The 25,613-nt window shown below is 43.1% G+C and overlaps 2 protein-coding genes across 2 annotated transcripts in view; one reads left to right on the top strand and one right to left on the bottom strand.

Moving 5' to 3' along the window:
- Positions 1 to 28: 28 nt before the first annotated feature.
- On the bottom strand, positions 29 to 7,511 carry LGALSL (galectin like). Its single transcript, XM_059078579.2, has 5 exons — positions 6,929 to 7,511; positions 6,073 to 6,144; positions 5,846 to 5,934; positions 4,997 to 5,174; positions 29 to 3,139 (listed from the first exon to the last, which is right to left on the bottom strand). The coding sequence occupies exons 1-5, from the start codon at positions 6,962 to 6,964 to the stop codon at positions 2,996 to 2,998; spliced, it is 519 nt and encodes a 172-aa protein (XP_058934562.1). The 5' UTR covers positions 6,965 to 7,511; the 3' UTR covers positions 29 to 2,995.
- Positions 6,620 to 25,613, top strand: part of PELI1 (pellino E3 ubiquitin protein ligase 1) — a 325,875-nt gene continuing 306,881 nt past the window's right edge. The window contains exon 1 of the mRNA XM_067007513.1: positions 6,620 to 6,809. The gene's annotated coding sequence lies outside the window, so the exon portion shown is untranslated. The remainder of the gene's footprint in view (positions 6,810 to 25,613) is intronic.

A 25,613-nucleotide genomic window follows, 5' to 3' on the forward strand; every position in this document is an offset into this window, starting at 1 on the left:
AATTTACCACCTTATAAACTGGAAACCATTTTGTAGAAAATTCCTTTATTATAGTGCAAATAACTTTCAGCAGTGACATAATAATATAAGAACACATTTAGCAACATTTTACACCACGCAGTAAATAAGAAAGTGTTTCTTTGAAAATATGTCATCATAGGAACATTATTTCTACATTAATAATGTAGCTGGAAAATGCCAAGGCTGTTTCTCTCAAGGCAACAGGGCTCTCTCCCTCTTTTTGGATATTTACTTTTTAATACAAATGAAAGGATTTGCCATTTTTACAAATCACCAACAATTCTAAGAGTGATTTCTTAGGAGGTTTTGAACTGAGGTTGGCAAGATATGAAATGGGGTTTCAAATTTAAAAAAAAAAATTTAAGACAATTCTGGGATAGCCCAGAAAGTAGAAATCACTTCTATTAACTTTTAAGTAGATATATACATTCACTCCAATTTTGATGCAGAAATGAACAGATTGTCTAAAGCCTGCCTATTTTTCCCCCAGAGCCTGACTGTTATTTATATTCCTTGGTTTTGGTCATATTGCAAAATTAGGGCTCTGGTCAGAAATAATACCTTACATACCCAAATGCTTTCCTGTGAAGCTTAAAATTGCACTTTCCATCCTCAATTCCCACCTTAGACCTTGCATGTTGATGAGAGGATGTGAACATTGTTTCCAGTTTACAGCTAATGATTAGTACAGCTGGATTAGCCCCTTGCTAATTTAACTATACCTGAATCAAATCATCACATCATTTAGATTAATTCCAGTAGGCTTAACCAAGAGGCTCCCACTGACCCCATACAGAAACGAAGGGTTAACAGTGAATCTTTACACTAGGCTGCCTAAGGGCTTGGCTGCTAACCAGTTAGCTGATAGGTAGAGAGAACAGTGTCAGTTCCAAACAGTTACACTCCCAACTCCTCTAGTTTCTGCTGAATTATGCAGTGGGTGGGAATGGATGGCCACTCAAAGGAAACCTCCTGTGGAGGTCTTCCACCATAAGGAGAATCAAAACCCATACCAATATATTTCAGGGTGCCCTCTAAGTCTCTCTACAAACACACATCAAAACCTAGTGGCTCTACAAGTTAATCACAGGCTCAAAAATAGCCGGAGCCACAGAACAGCCCTCCTGGCTGAATATGGCTGCTTAACTCAGATGGTACATAAAGCTTTTCAATGCACAGCCAGCCTTGTTGGATAAAGCATCTTCTTATATAACACAATAGAACTGTGCTAACAGTTTAAAAGTTGAGAAGAATCCAAATATATCACCTATAAAAAATTCATGATTTTAGTTTGCTTTTTCTTAGACTTTGGTACTGAAACACTGTCTACATTCTCGACACATGAATATGACATGGCCACTTCAGTGCCTCTGCATGTTGCATAAAAAAACGCAAAAGCAAAGCAGGAGAAGGACGTGTCATAACAAGACACAGTATGCTCTACAGACAAAAGCTAAATTATATATAAATACATACCCCACCCCAGCACCCCCTCTTCTCCCCACCAGCTGACCAAAGCAATGCCAAGGGTCCTTCTCTCCAGGGCCAGTGCAGTTTGTGAAATCCAGCACCCAGGACTCCAACCATCCCTTGCTGTGCAGTGACATCTGTATCACTGCAGGCTTCTCCTGGAGACTCCGTGCTGTCTAACCAATTCCACAAGTACAGGGAAACACCTAAAGCTTAATTGGAAACATTCACACTATTGGCTGGACTCAAAGACCTAGAGTCCTGGGAGTTAATTTTTCAGATAAACTAACTGGATCATTTCCTAATTTGGATCCTGTCTTATCCTAATATCTCAGCAGAGCCAACACAGTAGGAAGCATCCTCTACTCTGAAGCTCCAAAGACATTGCTTAGGGATATCAGTGAGGGTCACATAATAAAAGTGATACAATGAGCTAACAGCTTAAGTTGATATAAATTATTTCCAGGTAAGTTATTTGGGGCCATTTGCTTCTGCTTTCCATTGCATTCCAGAATCATTTTCATACTATACTTTTAAAAGTTTACATAACAGTCATTTAAAAATTGTCTATGCAATCACTTCTTACGTGTTTTCAATTAGCTTAATAACAACCTAATGAGCTATTATGTAGGTCTAGGGAAAAGTAGTTAGTCTTAAGGAAGCCAATACTGTGCTAATTCACAGTAAGGAGAAAAAGCAATGTAAATAATCATTAATAACTTGAAAAGCAGTCTTACGAAACGTTGCAAAGTTTTCCCAAAAGCACTTACAGCAATTTATATCAAGATATCCTAAGTTTAGGGGTATGGAGGATAAGACTCAACTCTTTAAGGTAGAAATTCACCTTTATCATGATTGTAATAGGTAATATTCCCCCTTAGACCTAAGATAATTGTACATTCAAAAGTTCATAACTTGCTGTTCTTGAGACGTTAATCATTCTCGCATACACTGAGTAGAAATAAATAACTAGAAGAAAGCTTTAAAAATCTGAATTAACATTATGCTGTGCAACAAAAAAAAAACAAAACAAACCTTGAACAACCTACATTCTATGTTAAATACCCTGACTAAAATGTCGGTTGTGCTACACAATTCCACTTCAGTGCAGAAATGAGTTGACTTCTGTGTACCGTCTTTGTTGTTGTTGTTTTAAGTCTTTAGCACTTTTGTTCTAAACATCACCTTGCTTTGAAAAGATGAATAACTTACTACCAAATCACAAATCCAGTTCAGTTTAGTCTGAATAAAATCCAGCGTAAGTATATTACTTTGTTCTGGAAATAATGGCTCGGTGTCTTTGTTCCGACAGCTTCCTAAAGGCAAACCACCGTTGAAGTCATTTTCGGTTTAAACTGCACAGAAAGAAGAGACGGTGAAGTTTCCCTTTTCGTTTTTCTTTTCTTTTTAAGTCTTCAGATCTTGCTAGGACACTTCTTCCAGACCAACAGTCATATAGTTGTGGCACCTGATGCTATCTGAAACAGATGTGGTTTAAACAACATCAGCCAAGCTTAGTGATCTGCAGGTCCCCATTTATCTTTATGGTGTCGATTGCAGATAACGTTTGAATGCGGTGGTAAAAATCAAAAAGTTGGTGTCCATCCACAAACACTCTGAAACGTGGGTGCTCACAAAGGATTTCCACCTGGAAGAAACACAATAATAACCTCAGTTCATAATTTCAATGAACCCTGCTGGGGAAAACAAACAAACAGTACTTCATTTTGGAGAAAGGCAATATCCTCAGTAGTTCTCAAACACGGGAGTGCATTGCCATCATACAGAAGGCGTGTTAGAACACAGATTGCTGGACTCCACCCACCAAAATTTCCATTCAGTAGGGCTAGGGTAAGGTCTAAGAATGTGCTTTTCCATCAAGTTCCAAGATGATGCTGGTGTTGCTAGAATAAGGAACACACTTTGTGAAACACTGCTCTACACTATTCAATGTCCTTTAAAGATTTAAAATTGCTTTACTATTTCTCCCTTCTCCTTGCATGCCAGAAAGTGATGTAAAGTGGCAGAGATTTATTTATATGACACTTAATGCCTCCATCCTCATCCCCTGAACAATTCTATCCTACCTTCAGAGAAGCCCCTCACAAAGCAGAACTGGTACCCATTAGTAGCATGTAATAATAATCTAGACACCCCTAAACACTAAGCAGAGAGGTTACACAGTAATTACCATTTGACCAAGGATGTGTAATTAACAAGGCTTTGTTAAGCCAAACAGAAATACTGATTCCATATGGTAAAAGCTTTTTCCTCCTCTTTTTTTTTTTAACTTAAGTAATTCACCATAGAGTTTAATCATTGGTTCTGTGCTATGTATTTATTAAAAGCATTTGTATTCATCATGCAAGGAGAGACTCCTTATATGATATACGTATGTGACATTTAATTCGTATTATTACTAAAATTATATCACCAAGAAGGGGTGATTTCATTTCAGTTTTGTTGTTGGGGAGCACTATTCCTCCTGGCAGAAGCTTTGTTTACTCACACTCATGAGCTCTGCATTAAGATTCACCAGTAAGAAACTGTCACAGTTCAGGGGAGCCTCAGGGCCATTAACATTCTAGAGAAGGGTAGGGGTGTCTTCCCCAGGCTACAATTAGAAGGGCAATTAGTCTCTATTCTATCAGTGATGTGACAGTCATGGATTCTTGTTTTCCCCCCAGACTGTAAGATGGGAAGAAAAATTATGACTTATTCATAGGCCGTTGTAAATTTTTAGATAAGGAGCAACAGGTTAAGGGTAGTTCTGCTTTGTTAGGTGTTTATGCAACAGGGAGCTTTTAACTGGGTTGTCATTATTGTGATGTATGTTAACAAGGTGTAATGTAGACATTTCATCCATCACTAGGTCTGACATGTCACTAAATTCTTTCCTAACACATTACTGACTTGCATCTCTTACTTGGCATTGTCCTTCACAGAGGAAGGTGCTGCTAATGCTGCTTGATTGAAATGGAAGTCTGGGCTGTGCTTCCTGCCTGACAGATAGTGGGGAGCAAATCTATACTCATCCAGGCCCAAGGGAAGGAATCTGTCAGCCACAGAGACTGTAACAGTGAAACAGACTGAGGCTACTTAACCCAGAGAGGGAAACAAGGACATGACTAGTCCTCACTAGCAAAGGGAACAAGAGAAAATAAAATGATAATCACTAGATTCTTAAAAAAAGACATAACTGATAAGGTTTGGTGCTACTTAAAGGCTGAGAAAAAAATGAGGAAAATTCTAGATACTTACTATTATTTATTAATCAAACAGATATTTGGGGACAGGTGTCTATTATATGCCTAGTACTATGTTAAATACTACATAGAAAAGTATTTATTTTTAACAATCTAGACATGTAAATATGGGTTTATTTACACATATTGGCTAAACAGAATTGCAAAAATTCTGGCTGCTTAAAGTGTTCTTGGCACATACTAGATGAGAACATCACCGTCCTGCCAGTGGTTAGAGCGGAAGCACTCGAGGCACTCACCCTGAATGGCTGGTCTGGGATGAATGGGAAGTAAGGGATCGCTGACTGTTCTTCACCCCTTTCCCCAGATATACAAGAATTTCTGAGTAGCTGCCGATCTGTGAACACAGCTTTGAGTTCAATTGCCACATCGGCGGGAGGATCCTCCGAATCACCACAGGTCAAGCTGATGGCAAAGCTGAAAAGAAAATCATCTCATTTATTCATGGTTGAGCAAAACAACATTAACAATGACCCAGGCTCCCATTTCCTTCTTCTTCTTCTTTGGATTTGTCAGCTTTAATGGGCCACTACTCTTCATATGAGGGCGGGCATTGGGGGGTTTAGACTATGGAGAAATAGGATTACAATCAAACTGGTTTATTTTGTTACCCAGAGGAGGCCCTGGTGAAAACTTCAGTGGAGATGAAAATAACTAACTGTAGACATTTCATATACCCCAAACTACCCACAGATCTGTGTCTTAATCCATTTCAGAAGACTCAAAAAAAGCCCCATTAATTGACCAGGGAAACAATATCTTGTAAAGTTTGGTTCTCATTTATATTGATAGTTCTTACTCCAAACACCATGTTTGGGGAAAAAAAAGAAATCCTTTAGCCTCCCTAAGGGTCAAAGAGAAAATGATGTGGGTCTATATTTATAATCTCTGATATAAATAGCTGTCTAGAGAAATGATGGCTGGGATTCATACACATTCTTTTCATGGGAACATAGTACTTTCTTGGCACTTCAAACTAGCAACACGGCCACAGGGGTGGGAAGAGGAGGGGCAGTAAACCACAACAGGAGTGGGCAGGACCTTGTAACTGCCTGATAGGTCTAGGTGACAAGGACTCTCTGCCTTACCTCTCAGGGTTGAGGTCTACGATGCCCATCACTAATACCTTCTTGCCTGGTCTCATGCCACCTTTAATGTGCCCACAAAATGGCACGATCTGCAAAGGATGAGAGGAGAAACAAAGTTTACAGCCTGTTAGGGAAGAGCCAAGGCCTCAGATCCTTAGGACCTGACCTAAGGAAAGAAGAAAGAAGAGGGTACAGGCAGACATAGAGCACAGAACAAAATCATTTACCAGTCGTGGGAAGTACACGTCGGCTTGAACTGGAGAGCCCAAGGAGTTGTTTAAATGCCCATCATCTAGTTTCTAAAAATAGAAGCACACAGATTGGCTTTCCAAAAGCTTTTGGAGGGGGCTGTTAGAGGGAGCGGGTAAGAACCTACACAAATCTGGAGGAATCCAGCAGCCTTCCATAGAACACAGGAAGCCTCTGCAAAAGCTCCCACCTCACAGCCCACTGAAAAACCGCATAAACTCCCGGAACAAAACCCGTCCTTTCCACCAGGTAGCTAAACCTGTGATGATCCTCAGACCCTTCAGATCTAGATCAAAATGAAGGTCGAGGCCCACTGGGGAGCCAGAGCCCCGCGCCGGAGGAGGGAAGGCCCCTCTCCAACCGCAAACGCCCATGGAACCGCCGTCGCCCAGGCCTGTCCTCGGGGACATGGCTGGAGTGCAGAGGCCACGCTCAACTTCTCTCGCAAGCCCCTGGCGCGGACCCATTTCCAAGGGGGAAATCCCCGGAACGGTGCGGGGCGGGCGCGGGGCGCGCGCGCCGGACACACACACGCGCACACTCACGCATGCAACATGCACACACCTGGCCGGAGGCTGCACGGCGCGGAGGGGACTGTCGGTCACCCCCACTCCGCGGGCCGCCCCCAACACCTCCCCTCAGCCAGCGGCCCTCCAGCTGGGGCACCCCTCCGGCCCCCCCCCGTCCGCCGCGCACAGCCGGCTCCCGCTACCAGGTACTGGGGCGCCTTCTCACGCGTGGGGCGCGGGGCTGGGCCTCTGCCAGGCCGGAGCCGGCGAAGGGGCCGTGCGGGCTGCGGGAAGGGGGCGCCTCGCGTGCGCACGCCGCACTCACCACCACTGCATCGCTGTCGGCCACCGACCCCGCCATCTTCTCGCGCAGCGCGGCGGGGTGCGCGGCTGGCGGCCGGGCGGCGGGGGACGTGGGACACGGCGCGCGGGCTGGGATTCAGAGGCGGTCCTGCGCCGGGCGGGGGCGCGGGTCCGAGGCTGGCTCGAGCGCGCACACACACGCGGGCACGCGGGCGTGCACTCCCGGGGGCCCGGCGCCGACCCGGCTGGCGGGGCCGGGGGGAGGGGGAGGAGAAGGCGGAGGCCGGGAAGGCGGCGCGGGCCCAGAGGTCGGAGGTGGCCGCCGCAGCCCGGACCGCGCTGCCGAGTCGAGGCTGCTTTCTTCCTCGGGGTGCTGCTGCCCGAGGAAAAAGGAGTCGAGGGCCGCGCTGTGCTGGCCCTGGGCTGCATTTAAAGGCCGCCAGAGCCCGGCTGGGGAACCGGGAACAGGGCGGGGAGCCGGCTGGGCTGCCGCGGCTTGCTCAGCTTGCCCTGCCCCTCGGCCATTGGACGGTGGCAGGAGGCCGGGGCGGGAGGGACTGGCCTACCAGGGTCGGGGCGTGCGGGAGGGCGGGCGCCCGGTCGGCACTCTTCGGCGGCAGGGTGGGTGGGGCTGGGGCCTGCCAGGTGACAGGTGCTTGTGACATCACCGCCCCTCCCCTCCAGCCACCCTCCCCGCCTTCCTTCTCAGGTCGTGTCTTGGGGCAGGTGAGACAGTGGAGGGCGAGGTCAAGGGAGGATTGGAGGTGGAGGTGGTATTCCAGAGCTCGAGATTTCTTTCAGAGAATGCCAACAAAGAGCGAGGAAAGATTCATTCGGCTTTCTAGGGTAGAAAGATAATGAAAGGCCTCTAGGCTTGCATAAATTAATATTTGACCTAAAAGCAAGAGGCAGAGAGGACTCACAGTAGGGACTTTTATATTCCAGGAGATGTACAGAACAGACCTCCCTCCCCTGTGGAAAGATGAGCAAGTCTGGGGGTCCCTGGAGGCTCTCTCAGGCAGGGGTCTGGTTAAGTCTTACCAAATTGAACTGGGCACAGTGACTGCTCTCAGAAAGTCTTCATTGGGCCGTTTTCTACAAGTCACCTGTTCAGTCTAGGCTAGTGAATTTCACACTGAAAATCTCCTGATATCCTTTGTGGAGTAATTCCTAGGGGGTCCACCTCTCTTTATTCCAAGACACAAATTCCTTTATGGCATTTCCACAGTAGGACGATTATGTAACTTCTCAGGTAAAGCTGTATCAACATAGCCTCTATTAGGTGACATCTTGGCTTAAACATTCCATTGTGTGAATCACCCTGGTGTTTTATACTAATAAGCAGGGAGCATGTGTGACCTGCTGCAATCCCAGAGGGGCCCTAAGAGGCTCCCTTCCTGCCACTATTGCTGGCTGTGTGGCCTGGAACATCACTGAGGCTTTTGTGTCTTAGCTTTCCCTTTATGGACCAGAGCTAATTATGGTAATCTCAGTTGAGTAGGGAGAATTACCTGCACACGCCTGTAAACCAAAGTTATATCCTTTGTGTGCTCTGAACTTGAGGCTGAAGTGCAGCACAACTGTGGCTCACACTTTTGCTCTTGTTTACCAGTCTTAGCTCAAAATCATACCTTATTAATTATTTTAAAATGTTAGGCAGTCCTAGGAAACAACTGACATTTTGAAAGCACACTTTGATATAACTCAATTTCTGAGAGTTTGGTTTAGGGGACACTCATTGAAGTTTTTTTTTGTCATTAGCTAAGCTAAGAGTGACAGAATACATCATGGTGTAAAGAACGTGTGCCCTAGGTTCAAATCCTGGCTCTACAGTTGACTAGCTGGGTGATCTTGGACGTGTTACTAAACTTCTCTGTGCCTCAGTTTCTTCATCTGTGAACCAGAGATGACAGCAATGATGACAATAGTGCCTATCTTGTGTTATTGGGAAGATTAGGTAAATTGGTTCCTGTACCTTCCTTAGAATAGTAGCTGGCGCTTAGTAAGTGCTGCTCTTCATATCTACAAACATCTTGAGGGCCTGCCATGTACCAGGCACTGGGGAATCCAGTGGGGACTTTTTTGTGTGCTTCTACTTTATTATTATTTTTAAATTGTTTTTAAAATTGAAATGTAGTTGATGTACAATGTTGTGTTAGAGTCAGGTGTATGGCAAAGTGAGTCAGCGGTTCTTTTTCAGATTCTTTTCCATTTTAGGTTATTACAAGTTATTGAATATAGTTCCCTGTGCTATACAGTAGGACCTTGTTGTTTATCTATTTAAGATATAGTAGTGTGTATCTGTTACTCCCAAACTCCTAATTTATTCCTCCCTACTCCTTTCCCCTTTGGTATCCATAAATTTGTTTTCTATGTCTGTGAGTCAGTTTCTGTTTTATAAATAAGTTCATTTGTATCTTTTTCTTAGATTCCACATATAAGTGATACCATATGATGTTTGTCTTTCTCTGATTTACTTCACTTAGTATGATAATCTCTAGGTCCATCCATGTTTACTGCAAATGGCATTATTTCATTCTTTTTTATGGCTGAGTAATATTCCATTGTATATACATAACACATCTTCTTGATTCATTTATCTGTTGATGGACATTTAGGTTGCTTCCATGTCTTGGCTATTGTAAATAGTGCTGCTATGAATATTGGGGTGCATATATCTTTTCAAATTAATGTTTTTATCTTTTCCAGATATATGCCCAGGAGTGGGATTGCTGGATCATATCATAACTCTATTTTTAGTTCTTTAAGGAACCTCAGTGGGGATTTTTTTTGTTGATCTTACATTCTAATGGTGAAAGGCAGTTAATAAACAAATACATATATAATATGTCAGGTGGTAAAAGTATTAGAAAAAATAGTAAAGCAAGTAAGGTGAAAGAGAGAGGTAGGAGGTGGGGCGATGCTGTTTACAGTGTTATCTGGGAAGCCACCTATGGTAGAGTGAGTCTGAGGACCCCTAAAGGGAGGGAGGGAGGGAGGGAGGGAGGCGGGGAGGCATTTGGAAGTCTGTAAGAAGAGGTTGCTGGCAGAGGGAACTGCAAGGGCAAAGTCCCCAGGGTGCAGTAAGGGAAGAAAGTGTTGGCTGCAGCTGAGGTGCAGTGACGGAAGAGGTAAGTAATTAGAAATGGAATAGGCCATGTAGACCGTGCGAAGATTGGCTTTTCCTTGGGAGAGGTGGGAAGATATTGGAAGTTTCTGAGCAAAGGAGTGACATAGCTTGCCTTCTGTTGTTGATGTATCCCTCTGGCTGCTGTGTGCAGTGGTCTCTGTGAGGAGGGCAGTGTGTAGGAGGCAGGTAGAAGCAGGACTTAGGAAGCTCCTGCAGCAAGCCAAGCAAGATATAATGGTGGCTTAGACAACGGTGGGAATGATGAAGATAAGAGAAGCTGTGCGCCCTTGAAAAGTCCTAGCCGTTGTCATTACATAGCTCTGAGAGTTCAAATTGACTTCTAAGCCTCAGTTTCCTCACAGCAAAATTAAGAGATTGGGCCCATTCATCATTCCTTCTTAGCTCTTAGAAAGTTCTTCTGGCTCCTGAAAAGCTGTGTAAATGCCATCTAAATTTAAATGGTTTGAGGGTAGGTGCTGCTGAATGAAAATAATCTTGGGTTGAATCTTTCAATAAGTGGTTTTGTAGGGTGAAGAATAACCCTTTGATTTACATTGTCAGTGGAGTTGAAGATACTTGGATTGCTTGAGATGTTCTTCACATTTCTAAAATTCTTACATTTTAGGAATGTAAAGACCAGGAAGGTACTGAACCTGCCCAGAACATTTTAAACTGGAAAATTGCCTTTTATTCCAAAAATGCTTTGTTCCTTCTCAGTCATTCTATAGAGTAGTTCATTTTCAATATGGAGAGCAGGGAGAAAGCCTAAATGAATTTTTTGTTATAATTAAAGCTGAGCAGAGTCAAACTACCCCTGACAGGGAAATTCATTAGCAAATAAATGAATTATAGAGCTTGAATTTTTTAAAAAGTTGTAGAGAGAAGGGCAGGCAAACTTTGCTCTGGGCTTTGATTATGGGCATTTTTGTCTAAAAAACATTAACCAAGATTGTGACCCTTTTATGAAATGCAACAGTGAACTGTATTACTGCTAGAAACTACTAAAAAGGCTAAAGAAATTCAGCATCGAAAAAGAAATATACACAGGTCTTTGAAGATAGACTTTGCTAAATGATCTTCCCAGATGAAAATAGTAGATCACATCCTTCTCTCCTTCCCATTTAATATGTGTTATTCAAATGTAGGCAGGCAGAATTTCTACTGGGGGGAGAATATGGCATTGACGTCAATTCGGCAGCCATGTTATGAGCATTACTAGGTGCTGTGATACCCTGGACCAAGAATAGATATATGAAAATGCATGGGTCTTGTCCTGAAGAAGCTCACAACTCACTCTGGGGACCCATGTAGAATGCACTGGGTAAGATAATAAAGGCCTCAGGTCTACAACCTGAGCATTGAGTGGGGAGAGTCACTCCCATTGGGAGGATTAAGGCAGCTGTCTGGAGGAGCTGGCATATCTCTGACCCATAAGCATGGCAGCCCCTTCCACCGTCCCACCAAAGCAAGTCTGCAAAGACTGCACAGCAACTCTATTCATGGCCCGAATTCTAAACGCACTCTGCCTGGTCTGGTCACCAGCTGAACCCCTGTTCCCAGAGGTTGGTTTTGTCTCTTGCCCTGGTCCGGGTAGATATGTGCCTTCTTCCTTTACACTGTGACTGTGGGCCCCGACCCCCGAGGCCTGCCTTTGACTTTCAGACCACTTGTTTTCTGCGTATATATACACATTGGTAGCAGCAGGGTTTCTCCTCCTCAGTGCTATTGATATTTTAGGCTGATCAATTCTTTGTGGTAGGGAGCTGTCCTGTGCATTGTAGGATGTTGAGCACTAGATGCCAGTAGCCGCTCCCCAAAGTGGTGACAACCAGAAATTCCTCAGACATTGACAAGTGTCAAATGTCCCTGAGTGGGGTGGGGAAAACTTGCCCCCAGTGGAGAACCAGTTATCTAAAAGGTGTTTTAAGATTCCTGTTACTCTTATATATGATATGAAATCCATCCGATCTATCTGGAGTAGAAACTTGCACATCAGAAACATTTGCCTTTTTATTTGGCAAGTCATTGCTTCCTGATATTATGGGAGCACTTTACAAATGTTTCCACAGAGAACCCCTACAATGAAGGAGGACCTGTGAGGACCCCTGTGGATGTAGCTGGCAGCTTAAAATGTCTGTAATATTGAGAAATTTGTGTGACTTTTGCACTCTGTTCAACAATATTGCCATGTTTATTTTTGATATAAACATAATGTGCTCCCCACACCCATAAATACAGCAAAATTGAAGCATCTAAATGTTTACCCTGTTCATCTTGTGGCTTGATTCCCTCCCTGCCCTAGACCCCAAAGGATGGCTGCAGCCCACTTTGAGGAAAAAGATAATGCACCATTTTACAGGCTGGTCAGGCTTTCAGCTCTCCATAATTGTTTTAGTCAGGCCAGTCTCTGCTCAGGATAAATATTCACGTAGGCAGAAAATATACAAACTCAGCATTCTTTAGTTACCTCATTAGGTAGGAGGGCAAACAGTTATCAAGCTATTTCTCTGTATTTCAATACATGATTAAAATTCTTAATTATTCTAGGAACTATGGTCACAGTCATCAAATAATTATTTTAGACACACACAAAAAGTTGTGTTGTACCAGTATAATCAAGGGACAACCATAAAACTTGGCAGTCAATGCCAGTAGCTAACATTTCATTATTTTCAGTTTATTTATGAGGAAGGTAGAACCAGACTCCTGCTTGCGTTATAATTCCTTAGCGCAGGAAGGGTTGATTGCAGAAAACCTCCAGATTGAAAAGGGTAATAATGAGCCCATTTCCCAGGAGGAGTTCAGGGCTTCAAAGGTATGCACTGCTTCCTACGCTGGGGGTGTCACTGTGGGCCCTTTATCATGTCTGAGATGTCACAGGAGTGCATCCCGAGCTGGCTCACTCCTGTGGAAGGTAGCAAGAGCCCTCGCCCAGAAAGAAGCACAAAAGAATGCTGCTTCCAGTCTTTGGAACTGGCAGCATGAATGAAAGATATTTTAAGATACAGGGCTTTGTGCTGGGACTGAGAGCCAAGGATGTGCTTCTGTGCCTCCTCTCCAGCCTTACCTTTCAGCAATTCCTAGAGGCAGATCTGTGCTCAGCCAGCCTCGCACCAGTAAGGAATGGGACAGGCCTACGAGGCGGAGCCCCGGGCCTCATTTCACTGTTCCCATTATGCTTGACGTTTCTGTTTTCATCTGCTGGTTTATAGTCCTCCTTTTTATTGCCTCTGTGATTTTACTTTCTTGGTGTCAAGTGGCATAATGGATTTCTTAGTTTGGTAGTTTCATGGAAACTTGTGTGGCTTGGCTGCGTGGAAGGAGACAAAGATTCAGATTTACCAGTCTGCTGGAAATCCTGACTAATGGGCAGGAAAACTCAGGAGGCAGGCTGCCAGGTGGTCATTTGATTTTTAGAGGAAATGTGTTTGAGTGACACAGATTTCTAGGTTTCTTAAAAAGTGAACCGCGCAGAGGAGGGATTAACACAGACAGCTTCTGAACAAACCACCATCCAGGAGGGACCTGGGAATTTAAACTTGGCATCAAGATTTGAGTAACCAAAGAGAGTCAGAGAAAACAGACTTCATTTATTTATTCAACAATTCTTTATTGAGCTGGGCTCTGTTTTAGTTGTCATTATGATCTTTTTCACTTTCTTAAAAAAGGCCCAAACAACCATACACATATTTGTACTTGAAATACTTGCCCTCCTTTTCCATGTGAGTTTCTTCAGGGCATCTCTACTTCCTCATATTGTAGATTGCTCCCTGCACACTGCCTGTTCCATCTGACAATATTCAGAATGGGTCTAAGAGCTCCACTGCCAACGTGGCAGCATAGCCCAGAAAATAAAAATAAAGTGTTTTGAATTCAGAGGCTGGTTTCATTCCACCTCCAATCAGATAACACATTTTCTATCTAAATTTAGTTTATCTGGTACATGTTAATTTTTAGGCCTGAATTGTTCAAATGATTAATTTATTCCAAAGAGAAAGATAAATTGAAGAGTTGAAGAAAATGTTTTAAATTGCAGAAGTTCGGGGCTTCCCTGGTGGCGCAGTGGTTGGGAGCCCGCCTGCCGATGCAGGGGACACAGGTTCGTGCCCCGGTCCGGGAAGATCCCGCATGCCACGGAGCGGCTAGGCCCGTGAGCCGTGGCCGCTGAGCCTGCGCGTCCGGAGCCTGTGCTCCGCAATGGGAGAGGCCACAACAGTGAGAGGCCTGCATACCGCAAAAAAAAAAAAAAAAAAGGAAAAAAAAATTGCAGAAGTTCAAATTCGTAATCTACACTGATTAAACTCATCACATTTCATGCATTCATAACCTTGGCCTTGGTTGGCTCAGTGTTGCTCTTAAACTTAAGAATTAATTGGAACTCTATAAATTCAGGGGGCTTTGGTGTTAGGCATGATTTTTCAAGATTGCCTGGTGTGTGTGTGTGTGTGTGTGTGTGTGTGTGTGTGTGTAAGGCCAGTTGGAGTGGGGAAGGAGGGAAAATTTCACCTTTTCTTAAAAGCCAATCCTCATTTTAATACCAGGAATAGATAAAAGTAACTTTGGGAGAGGAAGCAAAGTCGTTGTCTGTGCTTGTTTTTGATTCCATTGATTTTAATGCCAGCAAAAACTCCATCAAGAGAAGAGAAGAACCTCATACTTTTTTTTAGATGAGTGAGGCAGAGATACAAGTATTAAATTTTTATTCTTTGACACTTTCTCTGCTAACAGGTGTTCTCCTCGACACTGGTCTGGAATCTTCCCTCACACAACTCGATTCCCGGCCAGTTATGCCCACTTTACACATCAGCCTCATGGGCACTTGGCCCAGTAATGCCAGCTTCTCCCCTGGATAGGCTCTCCCGCTTCATTGCTGGCCCAGACTCCTCCCCACTCCTTCCATTGGCTCTGGGCTCTCCTCCTGGGCAGGCTGCTCCTCCACAGCATGTCTTCAGTGAGTAGACTCTCAGGAGCCTGAAAGAGAAAATTTAAAACAGATAAACACATTGCATTTACAAATGGTCCTTCTCTGGAAGGCAGGAGTTGCTGTTTTTCAAGAGGCCAGTATGCATCCTTTTCTCTCTTAGTCACTGTTGACAGACTGGTGCCATAGCCAAGGACAGGCCAGAAAATGTGTCATCCCATTTCAAGCCAAAGTGATACAGCTAACAGTTATTCTAGAGAAGCTACAACTAATGGTTGGCTTTAGATGATTTATACAGATTATCCAATGTCAGGTGATATTCTATAATTAGAAATAAGAAGGGCTGAGCTTAGTGAGAAGAGAGGATGGGTGGAATTTCTAAGTAAGGGCAGGGTAAGTGTTTCTTTAGGTCTAGTGGATGGTTTTAATCTACAATGTCTTTTATTCTCAGTGCCCTGATAGCAGCTTATAAAACAGCCACAGTTCACCCAAAAGCCCTTAGAAATTACTACACAGTGCTAAAATAAGGTATCGCCCAGGAATCTGAGAGTACCCACATCTTCTGTAAACTGTAATTCGACTCCCTTCTTCAATGTTGAGTTCATGTTAAGTCAGCATGGTCTTTTAAAAACATAAATCATGTACATCAACCCTTCTTAAAATCACCTGGTGGGTTCTCATGGTATTTAGGGTGAAACCCTAATTCCTTTCCATGGCTTTTAAGGCCCTGTGGGGTCTGGCCCTCTCTCTCCACCTTCACTTGGAGGCCATACTCCTCTCCCTTGCTCACTACTTTTTAGCCAAAACTGGCCTCTGTGGGGTTTTCCCAACAGCTGAGCACACTCATTCCTCAGGGTCTTTTCACTTGCTGGTCCTCCTGCCTGGAGTGTGCTTCCCCAGGCCCTTTTTTGGTTTCTCTCTCTCTCTCTCTCTCTTTTTTTTTTTTTTTGGTTTGCGGGCCTCTCACTGTTGTGGCCTCTCCCGTTGCGGAGCATAGGCTCCGGACGCGCAGGCTCAGCGGCCATGGCTCACGGGCCCAGCCGCTCCGTGGCATGTGGGATCTTCCCGGACCGGGGCACGAACCCCTGTCCCCTGCATCGGCAGGCGGACTCTCAACCATTGCGCCACCAGGGAAGCCCATTTTGGTTTCTCATTCTTAAATTCTCCACTCAAATGTCACCTTCTGTGAGAGACCTTCCCTAATATATGCCCCTGGCAGGGTTCTTTTAGCACATCCTCATCTTCTCCACATGTTACCTCAATCTTTAATTGTCTTGTTTATTACCTGGCATGGTCTTTCCATATCAGAGGGTGAGAGCCTTGAGAGCAGACTCTTGTCTTTCTAATTCATTAAGTGAAGTGAAATTGGGAGCAAAGATTTATTGACTGAATGAATGAGTGAATGAATGAATTAATGAATAATGCACAGCCACAGATCTGCAGATGAAATAAAACCTCAGAGCTGTTGAGGACTCCAGGGTCCCAAGGCCAGAGTCCACTCATTTCCCTGTTACACAGCCTGAGAACAATACTCTTTGGGTTGACATATAAAGACTCTGCCCTGAGATGTCCTTTCCACCACTGAGAAGTCTTGATTCTAGATGCCATATGGGTTACATATAAATTCATCCTAGACATTAGGCAAGGTTGTTGAACCTAAAGTTTAAATGTTACTTATAGGCAATGAAAAGTTGCATTGGTAAGATCAAGTACAGGAAAGATAATAGTGAAAAAAAAAAAAATCCCAAAGCACAAGCATAGCAATGTCAATAGCTTTATTAGCAGTATTATTGTTTCCTCATTCTGATTAGATAAGACTCTTAGGCTCTTTAAAGTAACCTGATATCGAACATTAACTATAGCTTCTTCTCTAAGAGGGGTGAGCAACAAAGGTGCTGCCTTTCCCGATTACTTATTTAATTGTATTTAACAAGCGCTTATAGAATGTTCACCAAGCTCCAGGTACCTTTCTAAATACTTGACAAATGCTGTTGCAGGTTGAGTTCATTGGAAGCTATAGTGGAGACAGAGTTTGGAGCGTAAGATGCTTATTAGGGATTAACACCTTTGAAGAGGAGGCAGAGAAAGCAAGAAGTCAAACTGCACTACAGGCTCGGGGAGTCTGGGAACCAGGCAGGGGCTTGAGGCATGTGCTGCCTGTCAGAGCGTACTGCATGGGACTGGAATGGCTTGCCTTTCTACCCCCACCTCGTTCAGGCACCAAATGTGGGTTCCCCCAGGAAGGGCATGGCCTTGGCCAAGGCTGCTGTGTAGCTGAGGCACACTGGAGTTGCTGAGAGCTGGAGTTTGTCTGCTTCCCATCCTCCCTGCTTCTGGGCAGCAAGTTCTTCCTTGAAGTGCACCTCTGGGTCTGCTCAAATATTAACTCATTTAACCCTCGTGATAACCCTAAGAGGGTAGGCCCTTTTATTAGCCCCATTTTACAGATGACAAAGCTGAGGCATGGAGAAATTAGTTCACTTGCCAAACTAGGTCAGGTAGCAGAGCTTAAATTTGACCCTGGCAGTGTAGCTCCAGAATCAGAGTTCTTAACTGCTCAGCTATTCTGTCTTAGCTATTATTTCATAGAAACTGTTGATGATAGCCTAATAATAATAACAGTGACAATATTGGTTGTTATTTAGTTATTTCTAAGGTAGTGTGTATGTGTGTGTGTGTGTGTTTGCCTGGTATTGGTGCATTTCTTAAAAACAGCATCAAAAGAATGATAATTTGGGGTTGCCTACTGTATTTGAATATGAAATCCTGCCTGTAAAAATCTGAGTATCCAGACTAGATGCTGAGGGGTAATGACTGGGTTTGAATTCCAGTACGAGGTAGCCTGTGCTGAAATTCTCAGGTTGGCCTGGAAAAGGCCAACCCCTTTGGAGTTTAGGGCAAGAGAATTGAGTAGATGGAAGCAAGGCTATAAAATACAGGGCAAGGCCAACCAGTTCTGTGCTCTGCCAGTTACGGGAGTGAGGTGTTAATTAGATAAGATCCTGAGGGAAAAGCAGGTGACACCTTGGGAAGAAGGTAAAGAAGGAGAGGGGAGTTTTACATATGTGAGCAGGGTGGGCCCTGAGTGCTCTTCAGAGGGTCTGGAAGACAGACCAACACTGTGAAGAACCAGGAGGGCAGAAGAGGAGGTAAAAGGAGTCCAGGCTGCTCCTAGAGGGGAAAGAGAAAACCCAGTGGCAACAGAACATTTTTTCCATCATTGTTTTGGGACTTATACATATACATGATATTTTAAAGATATGTAAAAACCATTTCCCACATTACATAATTAGATTTCTTAATTCTGAAGACCAGGCTTAGGTAAGGAAGGAATCCAAGGATGACAAGTTTTATTTTGGATGATGTAGAATACATATTTCCCCCTATTTGCAATTCTCTTTTTGTTTGAAACAGTCCAGGCAATATAAGTCATTATCCTTTAGACTTTTCATTCCAGTGGGATTAACTGGTTTCATATTCTTGTTCTGAAGTTTGATGAAATCCCCTCTTTAAACACAATAGAGAAATTCTGCTTTAACCCCTCACTATCTTTATTTGTATATAAAAACGTACCAAAAGGCTGGAACAACATCTTGGTATTAAGGGCTCTTTGCAAAAATAGTCAGCAGGGATAAAATTCAGCAACAGGACATGTAAACTTCCCAGCAGACCAAAGGTGTCCTCTGAGCCAGAAGGATTAAAGGATTCTACCTGGGATATGAATAAAGGTCATTCTGGCTGCTGAACTGATTATGTCGCTATTGTTGACCCTTAATGTTAACAGGTTTTTTCCCGTGTCACATACTCTATCTATGGCTATTTCAACAGTTTGCCCATTTTCGTAACACATAAAGCCGTCTTAGAAACTTACTCTACAGCCCACAGAGTAACAATGCTCTGAATAATTCACAAAGCAAAGCAAATATGTAGATGTTAAAAAGTAATTTACAACTGCAGGAGAAATCCCTGGCGGTTCAGTGGTTAGGACTAGGTGCTTTCACTGTCACAGGCCGGGGTTCAATTCCTGGTTGGGGTTCAATTCCTGGTTGGGGAACTAAGATCCCACAAGCCGCGTGGCTCAGTCAAAGGAAAAAAATTGTAATTTACAACTTCAGGAGAACTCATGATGCCAAGTACGGTTCTTGCTTAGAGTACATACTCAAACTCATCTATTACACTGAGCCAAATTGGGAGGATGTGTATCTGGAGCATAGTATACTTCTAATGCCATCCTCTTGAAAATGAGCATGGTTTCAGAGAAACTTAGTTGTTTCCTGGAGTAAATGGTTCGTATTTGGTTCGGGGGACAAATAACTTCTTTCTGAACTCCAGGATTTTATTGAAGAACGTTTTCCCCATACGTGACAGGCTTTATGAAGGCAGAAGCAGGAATAAGTGTGGAAGATCACTGTTGAGTGGTAGGGATTAGAGTGATGGGAGGGAGAGGAGATATTTTGGAATTCTTCATGCTCCCTATTGACCCTTTGACAATTCTGACTTGCCTTTCTGCGGTCATTTCTCAGCTGGGCATCGTGCATGGGACCCAATGAAAATAAGCCCTATTTTAGGGAGCACTTAAAAGGTGGGTTGTTTTAGGACATCGAGGTGCCTGTATTTAATCTTTGGACACTGCATTTGGAATCCACTTCTTCTAGGACATCTGTCTCTTCCAAAAGCTGAATTCAGTATCAAAAAGTGATCTATACTCACCAGAAAAATCAGGACACATTCTTGTGAAAAATCAAAGCGTTTGACTATTTAGAAGTGAAATTGCTTGATTATAGGGTACATGCATCTAGCAGTTTTATAGGTGCTGCTGGGCCAACTAAATACATTTTCTGCTCTCATGTGTGGTACATCTCCACTCAGCTGAACCAACCCTAGGATGAATATATTTTCTTCTTCTAAAAAACAAAGACAGAATGCAACATCCAGGTCACCAAAATTCAATCTCTAAATGATATTTGGTCACAGGTAGATCTAAAATCAATTCGATGGGCATCTGATATCGACCCTTGGCCCTGTGCCTCTCCCCTGTGATGCAGGCCGCACACACACACTCTTCAGCCTGGTGTTGTCCTAGAATTAACTGTACACCACTTTCATGAGATGACATTCAAGCCACACAAAGCAAGGTCAGTGAGGGCTGGAAGGGAAAGTGAGCATGGTTCATAAAACCAAGAGGCACTTATCATTTAACAAGATTAACAAGTGCTGTTGAAAGAGCTACCCAGCCTGAGTCACAGAGGGAGAAGGATGCCAGCTCAATTCTCTTGGCTTGGCTGTCACACCACATGAGTGCAAAGCTCCTGAAAGCCTTGCATGAAACTGCAATAAAGCAATTTGGAAAATGATTGTATCTTTTTTAAAAAAAATAAATTTATTTATTTATTTTTGGCTGCGTTGGGTCACACTGTGACAGTTCGTTGCTACACACAGGCTTTCTTTAGTTGTGGCGAGCGGGGGCTATTCTTCGTTGCGGTGTGCGGGCTTCTCACTGCAGTGGCTTCTCTTGTTGCAGAGCACGGGCTCTAGGCACGCGGGCTCAGTAGTTGTGGCTTGCAGGCTCTAGAGCGTAGGCTCAGTAATTGCGGCACACGGGCTCAGTAGCTCCGTGGCATGTGGGATCTTCCCAGACCAGGGATCGAACCCAGGTCCCCTGTGTTGGCAGGTGGATTCTTAACCACCGCACCACCCAGGGAAGTCCCAATGAGTGTGTCTTTAATGATTATTTCTTTTGGATCTTTACAGAAAGAATGAGTCATTCCTTTTCACTGACCCAGTTATTTGCTGTTAACATTTCTTTTGTCTGCCTTGTTAGGAAGTTATGTCTGAAGCTTGCCCAAATTCTTAAATCCAAGTCATTTAATACATGGTCAGCTCACACTGGACTCTTTTAAAACATTTTCTACTAAAAAACTATAGTGGATTCAGTAACAGCAAGGTAAGGAAGACAGTTCCTCCCCTCTTCATGCTGTGTGTCAATGCGTGCATTAGTGGTATTCACTAAAAAACTTGTCACTCAAATGTCTATCAATCTTTTTGTCCCTGAGCAAAAGGAGTTCTTCCAGATCAGCTTTTATAACAACTTCACTTTTCAGAACACACTGTGCTTTATGTTTCATTTGCTGCAAGTTTATTTTAAATGTTTAGTGACTAGAAGATCTCAGGAATGTTCAGTAATCCTTATGTAAGCAATTTGCTAAATGTTATATATAGAGAAGGAACTCCTGAAGATAAGCTGGGTGTGTGTGCACATTGCAATACAGGCAGGTAAACAGAGCCACACATTTATTTAGATGCTTTTTAGATGCCTGATTTTGGGGGTTATATCCATATAGAAATTACAAGGACTTTGCCTGCTGGTGCAGGTAGCTTGGTGCTTCCTTTACATCAGACACTTCCCACTGATTACCTAATATCTATCCCCCCTTTTTTCCTTTCCTTACAAAAAGAACCAATTTGAGGTGAGCGGCTACTTGCCAGCTATAATGCTCTATTCCCCAGACTTCCTTGATGTCAAGGTAGTCATGTAATGTCAGTGTGATTTCAGTGGAAGCCTCATTGATGGGGCTTTCAGAAAAGCCACTGTTTTCCATAAAGAGCTGGCCAGTGCCTTTAGTTCTTTGTTCTCCCTCTTTCTTTCTTACTGGAGCATGGACATAATGAGGGCAGAAGCTACACGCTAATCATGGCAGAGCAGTAAGTTAGGAGGAATCTGGTCCTTGATGGTATCAAGGACCCTTGGATGGCTAACCTGGAGTGCCATCCCCACAATTCTTATGTAAGGGAAATAAGCTGCTTGTTTTAGGCACTGTAATTTGGTTTCTGTTTCACACGATGGAAGCACTCATACACGTTGCCTAATTTCCTTATCATGGGTGCTTATCTAAGGAGCCTGGTTCTAAACAAGAGTGGCTCAGTTGTCCCAAGAAGTCACTGCACTTAGGGTTTGAGGGAGATCAGATTTCAAATATCCTGAGGATTTGATTAACCACAAGAAAGAAAGAAAACTCTGAAATTCCTCTTTTAATCCTTGAGTTGTTTTCAGTGGTCACTGTGACCCAGAAGTCAAGGAGTTATTTGTCTGATGGTCTCAACTTTGCAGAGATTGAATGGAAGAAGATAACTTTATGGAGTCTATCTGGGTAACTCCTGGTACTATTTATGTCATTATTTCCCAACAATCCAATAAGTTTCTCTAGTAAACAAGAATATCAAGGACAAAAGTCAATTCCATACCCTGCAGCACCAAATAATCAAGACTTCCGTAGTGTGTACACATTTGTGAACGTGCATGTGAGCGTGTGTATACATGCATCGTGGATACCATTCTTTGGTATAGAAGGGAAACCTGGCCTTTTTTTTTCTAGTTAAAGGTCAGTTTAAATTGCATAAACATACATTTTAGTTTGGTAAATAGAAATGGGCCTGTGATTGAGAGGACAAGAACCCAGAGTGGTGGACTCCTGTTTGACTGTCATGATAAAGCCCTTTCTACCTCAAGAGAGAAGGAACAAGATGTGTTGACAGAAGAGTGAATGGTTCATTCTGGGTAGGGTATTTGGAAGCGGTGCATGGCAAGGCTGGAAAGGCAGACTGGCATTTGACCACAGGCTGACTTGGGGCAGGTTCAGGAGTTTGGAATTCATCCCGTGCTAGCCTTTCCCAAAGGCTTTCTTAGAACCCTAGAGCAATGAGATGTTTCACAAAAGAAAGGTTCCATGGTTAGATAAATTTGGGAACTATACATATATCTCTCCTTCTTGAAAATTCATACTGTATAATCGTTTATTAAAGGCTGAGAAGTTCTGCTTTAAAGGAAGAGGTTTCCTCCCACCCCCCTTCCGTCATAACACCTGATAGCAGCAAGGTGCTGCCAGGGCAGTGGGGAGCCATTGGAGTTCTTTGAAAAGAATAATGTAAGCAGATGCTTTAGAAACATTTCTGAAAGCAATGTACAACCTGGATCAATATTTGGGGAAGAGGGTGCTTCAAGAAAAAGCTAGAGGCAAGCAATCAGTAAGTCAGGGGCTCCTCAACCTGTCTACATATCAGAATCACTTGGAGATTAAAAAGAAATTCCCAACTTTATTGCACTTCTAAAGGTTCTGATTCAGTAGGTGTGCCTTGGGCCTGGGAATATGTGTGTGTGTGTACTTCTGATGCAAAAACTAGTGGTAAGAATTTATGAATCCAAACAACTTGTGAGGATTATGACAGTCCAGTTGAAAGTTTATGAGACCAGCACTTGGAGACAGGTAGTGGGAATAGAAAAGGTGGGGAAGGATGCAATCAACAAAGTGAGGCTGGAATCTACGTGCCTTGGCAAGTGATGGAATGTGAGGGAGGAACAGGGAGGAATTCAAGGAGGTTTTACACCTGGGTCACTGGGGAGAATGATGGTATCATAATGGAGGTTGAAGGTTAGGGGGTAAGAAAGTACTTTGAAGGTAGAGAATGCTCTGGTCTTGGATGTGTTTAGGTTGAGATGCCAACATATGTGAAGGCCTACCAGGCAGTTGGAAATGCTGGTTTCAAATGCAAGAGAACGAAGAGGTCTAGATCTACAGAGAGATGGAGTTACAGCTCTGGGGATAGCTCAGTGTTCTAAGGGATGAAGTCTAAAGAGGGGGAAAGCCAAGAATAGAACTGTGGAAATGCCTTCATTCCAGGCTCATGCTCTTGGGATTCAACAGGGATGGTCAGAGGAGAACAGTCAAGAACTGTACTATGAAAGTAGGGGAAGAAAGCCTGTAGAAGGGTGCATTGGGTCAGGAGCCAGATCTTATAGCAAACAGTGTTACTGCAGGCTTTATGCTTGACTCTCTCCTCCACTTCTTATTTACATGGTGTTCTTGAGCCAGTTTACTTAACCTCTCAGATCCTCAGTTTCCTCATGTATGAAATGAGGATTACATTGCATCCATGCTATAGGTAAGTGCCAAATGTAATACAATGTAGTATGGTATATAATGGTGTATAATAGAGTATATTATATTACTGCAATACATACTATATTGTATATATATTATTATCTTAGTGAGGTATCCTTTGACCCCTTAAAAATTAGTTATATAGACAAAATCAGTGAAATGAAGAAATACTCAACCATAATTCTATCATCTTAAAAATCAATTCTTTTTATTTTAATGGTTCCATTTTAGTCCTTGATCACATGTATTTATCATTTTACATAGTTATAACATCATTACAGTTTTTAAGTATGCTCTTGAACTTAGCATTATACCCTAAGAATTTCCTCTCATTTTTTTTTAAACCCCACATTTGTTTATTTATTTATTTTTGGCTGTGTTGGGTCTTCATTTCTGTGCGAGGGCTTTCTATAGTTGTGGCAAGCGGGGGGTCACTCTTCATCGTGGTGCGCAGGCCTCTCACTATCACGGCCTCTCTTGTTGCGGAGCACAGGCTCCAGACGCGCAGGCTCAGTAATTGTGGCTCACGGGCCCAGTTGCTCCGCGGCATGTGGTATCTTCCCAGACCAGGGCTCGAACCCATGTCCCCTGCATTAGCAGGCAGATTCTCAACCACTGTGCCACCAGGGAAGCCCTCCTCTCATTTTTAATTTTCGTATCATTAATTTTCTTAATTATCATTTTCTTTACTCAACAGTTTTCCAATCAGTAGACATCTAAGTTGTTTCCAATCTTGTTTTCTGCTTTATTTTAAATAATTATCTAATTAACTTAAACATTAATATAGCCCATTAATTTTTATAAATTATCTCCTCTTAGATGAACTATCAGTGGCAGAATTATTGTGTCAAAGGGTATGAGCAGTGAATGATTTTCAAAATATGTTGCTGAGTGGCTTTGTAAGAGTTGTATCAATTAACACAGTTTCCAGGGGTTATACCTGTTAACAAAGTATGAGTGTACCAGTCCCTGCATCCTCACCAGAACTAGTAATTTCATTATCTTTTATATTTTTGCCATCATAATGGGAATTGACTAGCAGACAACAAAGTTCATTGTTGCTTAATTTTTGTTTTGATAACAATTGAGGCTAAGTATTGAATATTTTCCACATGCTCATTTTACTAATTGTACCTCCTCTCTTAGAGAAGTCCTGTTGATACTTGTTTAAAGGTAAACTTGTTGACTTGTTTAAAGGTAAACTTGTTGATCACACATTTGTTCACTTTCTAAAATGAAAAGCTTATGGAAGTTGCCCTTGGAATGTTGAAAGAAAACACAGAATTGGGTAGGATATTCTGTCAGTCAAGGTTTTAATCTTCAGCATGGTCAGGTGTGCTTAATAAAGGAGATATTTTCAAAGGTGTGATGTGTCAAGGGAAGCTAACAGGGCATGGTGTAGTACCCAGGACTAGCAACAATGGTACCATTTCTAGGGGGGACCCAGATAGAACCCAGAGAGAGAGCTGTAGGAAATGGCTGCCTGCCATTTGTAGAGCTATGACCTTTCAAAGGGAGACACAGTCAATCCATGGTGATCCAGCAGAAAGGGAACAGGAAATGACTATCCTGACCTTGATGAGTTCTACTCACCCTCTGCTTTCCTGGGGTGCTTCCCACTGAACCAGTCCAACAGCCAGAGGTTAGTTAATGCAATCCGTAAAGGTCAATCTCCTGAAGCCCTCAGTAGGATGAAAAAGAGAGGTGAATGGATATGGAA

Source organism: Kogia breviceps, chromosome 11 (assembly GCF_026419965.1).
Source record: "Kogia breviceps isolate mKogBre1 chromosome 11, mKogBre1 haplotype 1, whole genome shotgun sequence".
NCBI lineage: Eukaryota > Metazoa > Chordata > Mammalia > Artiodactyla > Physeteridae > Kogia > Kogia breviceps.

Coding starts and splice junctions, on each gene's coding strand:
- LGALSL (XM_059078579.2), bottom strand. CDS start 6,964: ATGGCGGGGTCGGTGGCCGACAGCGATGCAGTGGTG. Junction 6,145..6,928: donor CCGACAGCGATGCAGTGGTG/GTGAGTGCGGCG, acceptor TTCTATTTTTAG/AAACTAGATGATGGGCATTT. Junction 5,175..5,845: donor GTAGACCTCAACCCTGAGAG/GTAAGGCAGAGA, acceptor TTTTCTTTTCAG/CTTTGCCATCAGCTTGACCT.